Source organism: Palaemon carinicauda, chromosome 7, assembly GCF_036898095.1.
Source record: "Palaemon carinicauda isolate YSFRI2023 chromosome 7, ASM3689809v2, whole genome shotgun sequence".
In the NCBI taxonomy this organism is placed as follows: Eukaryota; Metazoa; Arthropoda; class Malacostraca; order Decapoda; family Palaemonidae; genus Palaemon; species Palaemon carinicauda.
Window position 1 is genome coordinate 131182479 of NC_090731.1, and position 12326 is coordinate 131194804.

At 40.3% G+C, this 12326-nt stretch overlaps 1 protein-coding gene across 5 annotated transcripts in view; it reads left to right on the forward strand.

The window, feature by feature from the left end:
- The window catches only part of LOC137644011 (probable phospholipid-transporting ATPase IIB), a 238379-nt gene that overhangs the window by 100111 nt on the left and 125942 nt on the right, over positions 1-12326 (forward strand). For all 5 annotated transcript variants that reach the window (XM_068376881.1, XM_068376884.1, XM_068376882.1 and 2 more), the window contains exon 9: positions 6505-6626. In XM_068376881.1, the coding sequence (XP_068232982.1) occupies positions 6505-6626 (122 nt within the window). The remainder of the gene's footprint in view (positions 1-6504; positions 6627-12326) is intronic.

A 12326-nucleotide genomic window follows, 5' to 3' on the forward strand; every position in this document is an offset into this window, starting at 1 on the left:
AACCCACTGTACTGCACGACGTTGTTTTCATATGGTTTCTGTCACATTACTGTAGTTCAAAATACTTTTCAGAGGTAATTGTACATTATTAACACTGTTTTAGTACAGGGTAAGACAACTCATAACACAAAAATCATTGCCACATCACCCTATTTATAAGTAATAACAAAACAATTGTTGATTACATCTATGACACTCATTGATACTGTAGTGTATACTACTGTAATATGTATACATACAGAACTATCACTACAGTACAGCTTAATTAGTTGAGGTCAGATGGCATATCACTCGTAAGTGATTGCCTTTTTAGCAAGTTTGGCTCACAACCCCACTAACTCGTCACCTAACACATAACCACCTGCATCTACTATATAGTATGGTATTTGTATACAGAAAATACAGTACAGTACTTTAGATGCACTATTATTATTATTATTTCTGTTCCAGGTGTTGAGGTGCCAGTGATGGGAGATGAGAATGTGAGAGAGATTACAATAGAGGAAGTGAGGAGAGCACTAGATGAAATGAGAGTAGGAAAAGCATCTGGTATGGATGGTGTGAAAGCTGAGATGTTGAAGGAAGGGGGTGTGACTATACTTGAATGGTTGGTGAGATTGTTTAATATGTGTTTTGTGTTGTCAATGGTACCAGTAGATTGGGTCTGTGCATGTATTGTACCACTATATAAGGGTAAGGGAGATGTGCATGAGTGTTGTAATTCAAGAGGTATTAGTTTGTTGAGTGTAGTTGGAAAAGTGTATGGTAGAGTACTGATTAATAGGATTAAGGATAAAACAGAGAATGCAATCTTGGAAGTACAGGGTGGTTTTAGAAGAGGTAGGGGTTGTATGAATCAGATTTTTACAGTTAGGCATATATGCGAGAAATATTTAGCAAAAGGTAAGGAGGTGTATGTTGCGTTTATGGATCTGGAAAAAGCGTATGATAGAGTTGATAGGGAAGCAATGTGGAATGTGATGAGGTTATATGGAGTTGGTGGAAGGTTGTTGCAAGCAGTGAAAAGTTTCTACAAAGGTAGTAAAGCATGTGTTAGAATAGGAAATGAAGTGAGCGATTGGTTTCCGGTGAGAGTGGGGCTGAGACAGGGATGTGTGATGTCACCGTGGTTGTTTAACTTGTATGTTGATGGAGTGGTGAGAGAGGTGAATGCTCGAGTGCTTGGACGAGGATTAAAACTGGTTGGCGAGAATGATCATGAATGGGAGGTAAATCAGTTGTTGTTTGCGGATGATACTGTACTGGTAGCAGACACAGAAGAGAAGCTTGACCGACTAGTGACAGAATTTGGAAGGGTGTGTGAGAGAAGGAAGTTGAGAGTTAATGTGGGTAAGAGTAAGGTTATGAGATGTACGAGAAGGGAAGGTGGTGCAAGGTTGAATGTCATGTTGAATGGAGAGTTACTTGAGGAGGTGGATCAGTTTAAGTACTTGGGGTCTGTTGTTGCAGCAAATGGTGGAGTGGAAGCAGATGTACGTCAGAGAGTGAATGAAGGTTGCAAAGTGTTGGGGGCAGTTAAGGGAGTAGTAAAAAATAGAGGGTTGGGCATGAATGTAAAGAGAGTTCTATATGAGAAAGTGATTGTACCAACTGTGATGTATGGATCGGAGTTGTGGGGAATGAAAGTGATGGAGAGACAGAAATTGAATGTGTTTGAGATGAAGTGTCTGAAGAGTATGGCTGGTGTATCTCGAGTAGATAGGGTTAGGAACGAGGTGGTGAGGGTGAGAACGGGTGTAAGAAATGAGTTAGCGGCTAGAGTGGATATGAATGTGTTGAGGTGGTTTGGCCATGTTGAGAGAATGGAAAGTGGCTGTCTGCTAAAGAAGGTGATGAATGCAAGAGTTGATGGGAGAAGTACAAGAGGAAGGCCAAGGTTTGGGTGGATGGATGGTGTGAAGAAAGCTCTGGGTGATAGGAGGATAGATGTTAAGAGGCAAGAGAGCTTGCTAGAAATAGGAATGAATGGCGAGCGATTGTGACGCAGTTCCGGTAGGTCCTGCTGCTTCCTCCGGTGCCTTAGATGACCGCGGAGGTAGCAGCAGTAGGGGACTCAGCAGTATGAAGCTTCATCTGTGGTGGAAAATGTGGGAGGTTGGGCTGTGGCACCCTAGCAGTACCAGCTGAACTCGGCTGAGTCCCTGGTTAGGCTGGAGGAACGTAGAGAGTAGAGGTCCCCTTTTTTGTTTTGTTTCTTGTTGATGTCGGCTACCCCCCAAAATTGGGGGGAAGTGCCTTGGTATATGGATGGATTATTATGTAGTTCTTTTTCAATGAACATATGAATATTCATCCTACCCCAAGTGAAAGAAAATAAGATGATAGAATGACTGTACAATACCACTAACCATTATGAAGTTTTACGCAGAAAAATCTCATGACGCATAATGCAATCCTTAAGGCGTAGTGGTAGTGTTCATTGAATGTAAAGCGTACGGTACATGACCAGTACAGTAAAAATCTTTAGGTAACACATCTCGTAAATTAACACCTGTTAAAAGAATCTCTCTCTCTCTCTCTCTCTCTCTCTCTCTCTCTCTCTCTCTCTCTCTCTCTCTCTCTCTCTCTCTCTCTCTCTCTCTCTCTCTCTCTCTCTCTCTCTCTCTCTCTCTCTCTCTCTCTCTCACATATCTGTATTTGAAGATGATATTTACAAAAAAGAGAGTTTGAATATATGACATAACTTACCAGAAAAACTGGCACAGTTGGTGAGGTAGATGAGGTGGATGAGAGGATACGTGCAGTTACAAATGAATGTATTAACCAGTAGTCTTAGTACTGTAATGTTCCTATAAAAAAATCTCACCAGAGGATCGTTAACTTGTTGGGTTGTCTGACCCAGAACCAAAACAAAGGGTGGTACCCAGTATTCCTATATTATTATAATCCTATGTCTATTTATCTGGAGGTTAGCGGAATTGAGATCATAACCCAATACAGGTATACTTCACCTTATGACGGTAATTGGGTCCAAGAAAGGCGACTTAAGTTGAAAAACGTGTCAAATTTACTTGTCTGAACGTACTTGTCATTAGGCTACATATACCAAGGCACTTCCCCCAATTTTGGGGGGTAGCCGACATCAACAAAGAAACAAAAACAAAAAGGGGACCTCTACTCTCTACGTTCCTCCAGCTTAACAAGGGACTCAACCGAGTTCAGCTGGTACTGCTAGGGTGTCACAGCCCACCCTCCCACATTATCCACCACAGATGAAGCTTCATAATGCTGAATCCCCTACTGCTGCTACCTCCGCGGTCATCTAAGGCATCGGAGGCAGCAGCAGGGCCTACCGGAACTGCGTCACAATCGCTCGCCATTCATTCCTATTTCTAGCACGCTCTCTTGCCTCTTAACATCTATCCTCCTATCACCCAGAGCTTTCTTCACTCCATCCATCCACCCAAACCCTGGCCTTCCTCTTGTACTTCTCCCATCAACTCTTGCATTCATCACCTTCTTTAGCAGACAGCCATTTTTCATTCTCTCAACATGGCCAAACCACCTCAACACATTCATATCCATTCTAGCCGCTAACTCATTTCTTACACCCGTTCTCACTCTCACCACTTCGTTCCTAACCCTATCTACTCGAGATACACCAGCCATACTCCTTAGACACTTCATCTCAAACACATTCAATTTCTGTCTCTCCATCACTTTCATTCCCCACAACTCCGATCCATACATCACAGTTGGTACAATCACTTTTTCATATAGAACTCTCTTTACATTCATGCCCAACCCTCTATTTTTTTACTACTCCCTTAACTGCCCCCAACACTTTGCAACCTTCATTCACTCTCTGACGTACATCTGCTTCCACTCCACCATTTGCTGCAACAACAGACCCCAAGTACTTAATTAGGCTAAACCTCAAATAACCATTCCCAGTTCTGTATTTTATTCATAAATGCAGTTTGAATAATATATGGTTAATAAGAATCTATTTAAGCTTACAAACAAATAAATTTTAGATTTTAATTTAGTACCGAAAAAGTGATCTAATCTTACGAATAAATTTACATCCATACTTGTAAATGTAGATGTTTGTAATTTAGCATGTTTACAGTACATCGCGAGCTGTTTATTTGTGAATGTGGTTTGCTCTAATATAGTATAAAATAGAAAGATTTTGTAAGGTTAAAAAACAATCTAAGTTCTTATAATTACTTTGCTAGGGATTGATGAACATTTTACTATTGCTTTTACAGATTACTGCAGGGATTCTTTGCTGCATTTCCACTAATAGACATATTTTGTATGTGTATTTTGTACTGTTTTTAGTATTTTGCATCATCATTATTTCGTGCTTTCCTTGCTTCATCATTATTTCTTGCTTGGATAGTTTAAGAATGCGGCAGCGTATGTGTACCAAGTTACTTGATTAGGCCTCCAGTGCTTATTTGTCAAGCATTAAAAAATACCCATAACAATTGTGTAGTTGTTGTCAGGATCAGGTATTTTTCCTGGTCCCACCTGCTATTTACATCATGGGTGGTTGGCAAAGCTAGAGGACTACTGTATGTACAGTATAATGAAAATTAGTTTTAAATGAGGTGCCCTAAATTGATCATGACATCTGTTTTTTACTTATCAGTTTCTGATTCTGTGGCCTTGGTGTGTGTGTGTCTTCAGTGACAGCTCCCTGCGGATATTTGATATTGGTCCTGTGCAAGATGTGTCAGCTAAATTGGTGGCCTTATCCAGTGCAATCTGATGCTATTTTCACTTCTCGTTAACCAAGATGGTGCCCAGTAGCTTCTCCAGATCATGTTACAGCCCAGTGGACATCAGGTGCTGCTCCACATTCTTCTGCTACCACTTACATGGCCAATGCCTTGTATACAGAAACAGGGGGATATAGAGAGAAATTTAAGCTTTGTGTATTTTATGAGTTCTCTTTAGGAATGCTGGCAACATTGATAGCCTTTCCATTTGATCCATCTGAGGCAGTAGGAATCTGCACCAGAACCGAGGAAAAGAAAAAGGTTGACTCGTGTTGAATCAAGTCCAGTTATGGTTGAGGGTGAGATACAGAGAGTGAATCAGGCTCAGAGTCACATTTTGACATTTTGAAAGATTGCAATGCATGACAATATTTTTCCTTTTTAATGCTGGGAGTGGCAGCCTATGCTAATTTAATTGTCAAAACTACAATGAGCTACTGGAATAACTGGAACCCTTACCTGAGGTGTTTCAGCTTTCATTTTTTGATCTCCAATGAATGGAATCCCTAGTGCCAGGAGCTGTAACCAAAACCTTATCAGCTTCATGACCATGCTGATCCTATTACTGAAGCCATGATCAAAGCTGCTTCAGGTTTCATGACTGATGATGTGCTGATGATCACAGCTGCAGCCAGAGGATTCTGGACAATCTGCTCCAATGGAAAGAGGAGCTACATGAAAAGGAAGTAATCAAGGCACTGGTTGCTTTTTTCAAATTATTTGTGTGTGAATTATATATGTTTGTATAGACGCTTGCGAACGCATTATCATCTGCATTGGGCCAGGAGTGGAACCGCTTATTTTTCCTTTTATCCCAAATATATGTTGGGAGATTGTCATGTTTTATTTTAAATCTTAGGAATCCAGGATGGAGTTAAAGGCTTCTAACAAGCAATTTACTAATGAATAGATTCAGGGGCGTGATGACAAATGCTTGTTCCTGTTAGACCTTTTCATTTCCATTTTTTGGGTAATTTCTCATGAGAAGAGGATGTAAGAGGTCTCTTAAATTGGTTACAGTAATACTATTCGTTCTCCCTTTTTTGAGATTCGGGAGAGTCATAAAACCAGGACACATATCTCTCTACTTATCCTGATCTTAGGACAAAGAAGTTGGATAGTCTGAACTGAAAAGCCATATTCAATAACTTTGCACTTCAGCTGATACCATAAACTGGGTAAGTTGTATTTCCAGTCTGGAGATCATCAGAAGTCAAGGGAGATGGTCTTGAAAGACTGGCACTGGAAAGACTGAAGGTTTGTGTCTGTATTGGCAAGGGGTGTGTTCAGCCCTGTAAAGGTTGCAGCACGTTCACCTCCAGACTGGAGGGTTAGATCCTTTTAGAAGAGGAAAATGTTGTTATTAATACAAATATATTTTGAGTTTCTACCACCCAGTATTGCCAGTTTAATGCAGCCCATGGAACAGACTTATTGATTAACAATAATATTTATAACTAGTTGATACACTGGTCACCTCTCATGTGTACATTATTATCTGACTGCCATTCCCTTTTTTTTTCTAAAGTGTCCAGGAGAGTATCATGAGTTATGGTTTTGTATTTGAAAAATTATTTTCTTTTCAAAGGATTATATAGTACACCTTTGGACTTAGATGTATTATTCCATATCAATCATATGTTTAATGCTTAGTTTTTTATCCATGCATAGTTAATTGCTGAAAAACATTTAATTGGGACATTATAAATGTGGAGTTGATTATATTTCTTTGACCTTTTTTTCTTTTTTCCAGCTATTATTTGTAGCAGTATTAGGTCTGACATTAGTTATGATGTGTCTCAAAGGATTTGGAGGTCCATGGTACAGATACTTCTTCAGATTTCTTCTCTTGTTTTCGTATATTATTCCAATTAGGTGAGTTACTGACCTACAGAGTTTAGTACAATAGAGTATTATTATTTAAACCTTTTTGCGTTCACACTCGATACAAACCAAGTGTTTACAAATACACTTCATCAGGTATGTCAAATTAAACCTATTACCAGATTAAGAGTGTTACATTAAGTAGCAAATTAGGCAATATTGTTTTTACCTATTACCTCTCTGTTAGATTGACCCTGCCAACAGCAGGTCTATCCCCTCTAATTGATTACCTATTATCAGATTGCAATTTTAATTTTTATTTCTTATTTCATTATTTCACAATGAATTTTAAAAAAAAAAGCAATTTTAGTACAGTATTTTCATAAGTTTTATATGTCAAGAAGGTCATGCTTTTGTACACTTTGGTTGTTTGTCAAGCAGAATTACACAAAACATTATTTTTAAATGTTTTGGACAATTATACAGACGTGGAACTTGTGACTGAAAATAATTGTTAGATTATATGAGAGGTAAGAATGTAATTTTTTTGGGAGGAGCCTTATGGCCATTAGACTTTTCAAATGTTTAAAGGTTTAAGGAACTTCAGTCTCTCTTACCTTTACCAAATATTCAGGTAACCAGATTTAACAATCACTTTGTGGCTTGCAGTAAGTGATTAGATTTTATGATAAGAACAAATCTTTTGAAAAGGAACCTTTTTGATGGTTAGGTCGCTTAACTTTTTTAGAGGTTTGTAGTCTGATTTTCTTTTACTTTTTTCTGCTAATTAGTGTCCCTTGCATACTAGTGAATGCTGAAAGTTCAGTCAATTATTAGCATATAATATTTGTACTCTAATTTTACCTCTGGCATTGAAGTTGCAGAAGGTAATTTCTTATTTTTTATCTATGTGTTCATAAAATATCTATAAAGCATATTGAGCATACAGAAATACTTACTTTTGAAATAAGCACCAGGTTTTCTTTATCTGTTCATTGAAAACTGTACATGGGAGACAGGAGGGGATTGATGGTATGTTTTTAGATCCCTAAAGCATTATTGAGATCAGCTTTGTTCACGTGATCTCACTTTCTTGCTTGCTTGAGTTTTTAGACAAGCAGGGAAATTCATGATACAGGTGGTGTTATAAAAGTGTGTCCTAGTTACAGTTGTAGCCACAAGTAATACAAGATTACAGAACTCCCAGTAGCTAAACGCAATGATCATATCAGTTTGGAATGTTGCTTTTTTTTCATTTTATAAGATTGTGACATTTAAAGGTAAAGGTGCCTGGTTTAAGTTCCCATTTCATCAGAATAGATGCTCACCAGAACGTCAGTCGGGCAAGCCCAGTCCCCACCGTGTTGCCTAACCACAGCAGTGGCCTCCCCAGTTAACAGCTTAAATTTATGTTCCCAGACAGAGGTCGCTTTGCTGCCATGCGAATGCTAGGCGAACATGTTGCCACTGTACTAGCCAGGTTACTTAGCCTGTTTACTATTTTTGTGGGTGAATACCTAAAAACACGGAATGTTCTTTGCATTCCTTTCACTTTTGCATCTTGTGTCAGATACAAAATTACTTTTCTTATCATTGAGAGGAAGAAAATTTTTGGAATTGGTTGTTATTGATTGCAGGTCAGGGTCACTTTTTGCGATTATGATTGAAATATATTTACTGTTACACAAGGCCTTGTCAATCAATTTCAAGAGTGATCTGGCAAGACATAACATTAATTCATGTCAGTTTGGCTTCCTGTTTCTAATACCATAGCAGATATGATTTATGTATGCCAAAATAGAAGAACAGAGAAGAGCAATGGAAAGGCCATATAGATCTATGATATTTCAAAGTTCTTAATGCTTTCATAATTGATGCTGAAATGCATTTTAGAGGACTGAGTGCTCTACTCAGGCAATACACTTGAATTTTCCCTGGAAGTTGGACCACCGTCTCAACTTTTCCTTCTACAACCGTCACAGATTCAGAAACGTGCCTAGGTGTTCCTGGTCATAGTCAAATGTCAAGAATAACCCCTGGGTACAACAGATGCCTCTTCATGATACCAAAGAATGGTGCAAAGCTAGATTGTCCTTTGATTATTATTATTAATAGCCAAAAATCAGGAAGTACAAATGCAAGAGCTCCAACAGGGCAAAGTAGCCCAGTGCAGAAAGAAAATATAGAAGTAAAAATGAACTTTACTATACTGCCTGATATTGAACAATCCAGAATTTGAACAATTTCTTGAGCAAACAAAGTTTTCTCCCCTAGACATCAAGCAAAAGTTTGGGGACAAAAGAACTTGAAAGAACCTGATTGGACCTAAACTGAGCCAGTTTAGGTGTTTCTCTTGCCCAGTCCTATTAACTTTTTCATTAATTTTAGTATTTATTTTGTATTTATCCATACATGAATGCAAAAGAGGAATTCTTTTAAAGGAAGACAAGAAATGACCATAGTTTAAAGGAAATGATGACAAAATGGTTTGAGTTATCCAGATAAGACAGTAGCAGCAGAGCAGGTCATTTTTATAATGTTGATGCATTTAAGAAACACTCCCCTCGTGATCAATTTTTAGTAAAAAGTTCTTAAAGTGAATCACAGTTAGTGCCATAGAAATAACAAAGGAAAGAAAAAACCCAGAAGGGTAGTTACCCAATATGTTTATGGAGTGAGACTCCCTTTATTAGCTTTTATAGCCTCACAGCTTGGGTGTTGCCACAATGTCAAATCATTGAAAAGGGGTTATATTTTACCAGCTATAGTTGCTTTCCCTAATCTACTGTTGGTGTGTCTCACAGCCTTGAGTGAGCGAAGCAGTGAACAGGTCCCAGATATCCCTAGTTTTCATGAAATGAAACAAAAATACCGAAAAAATAAGCAGAAATAAACAGTATTCCAGACTGCATAAGGCTTATTCTTGAGTTCGACCCTTTAGATAGGTTAGGCCACATTTACACCCTTATCCCTTTAAAGCTTCGTGACCAATAAAAATGGCAGGGAAATCTTCAAACATTCTTTGCGCTGTATGCTTGGATAGTTCTACAGTAGAATATAATTCCATGAAAAACTCAAATTAGATTTTTTGGAAAAATTATTGGTTCCTAGACAGTGTCCGGGCCTTAAGAGAGATCAGTCATATATAAACTATGAAAGGCAATTTATATCAACCTGTTCTATAGAAAGTGATTTGCAACAAGTTTAATCTCCTGAAGTTCCACCGATTTAACTTCCAGATTATGAGGATTATTCCACAATCTTGTCAAAGCTGGAACAAAACTTCTTAAATATTATGAAGTATTTAGCTTATGATGGAGAAGCCAAGACTGGTAGAATCAATTGCATACCTAGCACACAATGCTCTAATTATTATTATTATTATTATTATTATTATAATTATTATTACTAGCTAAGCTACAACCCTAGTTGGAAAAGCAAGATGCTATAAGCCCAAAGGCTCCAACAGGGAAGAATAGCCCAGTGAGGAAAGGAAATAAACAAACGATATAAGTAATGAAAATTAAAATAAAATATTTTGAAAACATTAAAACAGAAATTTAATTTATAAACTATAAAAGGACTTTTTTCAATATTAAACTTAGCCGGTGATTATATAAGCTGCAGCTCTGCTGCCCGACAGAAAAACTCTACGTTCAAAATACGCCAGCGATCGCTATGCAGGTAGGGGGTGTACATCAACAGCGCCATCTGTCGAGCAGGTACTCAGTACTCAATGTAAACACAGAACCAATTTTCTCTCTGTCGTGCCACCGGCAAGACCTACTAAATTCGCTGTTGCTTACTGGATTGGTTTTCACAGATTTTGGTGAAGTACACATTTCTAGTTATTAGCTTTCGCTTTGCAGAGGTTATCTTCAATACATCCTTGCATTCTTTTATTGATTTTGGATTATTTGTTGACGACTTTGGATAGATTTTGAATTCCCCTTTGACTAATTCAAGATGGCTGACCCTTCTCAAGTCCCTAAATTCAGGAAGTGTAATGCTAGGGACTGTTCAAGGCGTCTTCCGAAGGCCTCTATCGATCTTCACACCATTTGTTCCAATTGTCGGGATAAGACCTGTCAATTGGAAGATCGATGTGAGGAATGCGTTGGGCTTTCGGGATTCGATTTCATCGAATTCCAGAAATACACACGTAGGCTAGAGAGAGATAGGGTCAGGAGAAGTTCATCTCGCTCCGTTGATTTTTCCTCTCCTCATGCCCCACAACCTATTCCTTCCCCTGTAGTGGTTGCTCCTGATCCCCCTTCTAGCACTCAACAACCTTCAATGGCAGATATGATGCGTGCCATCCAGGCTCTGGGTGAGAGAGTCGAGTCATTGGCGAGTGACCGTAACCAACTCATGGCAGACGTCAAGGAGTTGAAGTGTAAGAGTGCAGTGGGTAGTGACAAAGTGAGTGGTAGTGTTGTGGAAAGTGTTGTAGATAATGTTGCGCTTGAGGGTTCGTCTGTTCGTGCCTGTCGTCCTCCCAGTCCGGGACCTCTTGCAAGCTCCCAAGCCCAGGGGAGAAGCAATGTCGTACGACCAAAGGGTTCGAGAGGCTTTAATCAGCGAACAGACGTTCCCTCCGTGGTTTCGGACGTATCTATCCAAGATCGTCCCACCCACAAGAAGACGAGAGAGCCCATTTATTCCTCGTCTGCGGAAGATGTTTCTCGAAAGAAACAATGGACCAAGGTCTCACGGCCTCTTAAACGCAAGTCGGTCCCTTCCGCGCAAGTCCAACGGCCCAGTTGTAGCCACTGGGTCAGTTCGGACTCGCTGCAGTCTTCCGATGACTGCACACCTCCTAAGAGAGGCAAAGCGGTACCGCATCAGGCAGTAACACCGTCTGTTGCCGCACCTGCTACTGTAGACCCTAAGTGGTCTTTGCTGCAGACCATGCAGACACAGTTGATGTCATTAATGCAGGACTTTCGTGCGGAGAAGGTTGACGCTGCACCAACCGCTAGCCTACAACCACCCACGGTTGTGCGTCCAGTGGACGCTGAGGCTACCTTCTCCCGCACTCCAGCTGTGAGAGTCCCGCCACCCATGCGTTCCAGTGTACCCTGCCAGCCGCATGTTGACGTTCAGCGACGCACGGAACCTTCCGTTGACGTTCGCGAGTTACAACAACAACCTAAGTTGTTTTGTTTTGACGCGGTGCGTCAACCTCCGCAACCCAGTGTGGTTACCACTACTCGCCCACAGCAGACTAAACAGTCAGGAGTAGACGCTTTGCGCCCCCGCGCTGCTATGGTAGTTGCCAGCTCACAGACTGGGCAACAGTTCCATGACGTTGCGTCCGGTGCAGTCACGCATGCACCCGTGCTGCCGGACTCAGCTGACCAGCCAACTCCTACTCCTTTGCCGCTTCCTCCTCAGTATTCAGATGATGGACTCTCTGATGATGACGACGCTGCACACATTGACGACCCGCATACGGACATCGACGAACCCAAGACCACGCAACCCTCCTTGGACTTTAGGGAAGTTCTTGCACTGTTCAGGGAGATGTATCCTGATCAGTTTGTTTCTGCGGCCCCACGCTCGCCTCCATCTGAGTTCGCTTTAGGCACGCAGTCATCCGCGCCTGCCTTTACGAAGCTCGTCCTCGCTCGCTCGTCTAAGAGAGCTTTAAGAGTGTTGGGAGAATGGATGCAGTCCAAAAAGCACCTTGGGAAGACAGCATTCACGTTTCCCCCTGCGAAACTCTCTTCCAGATCGAGCGTCTGGTAT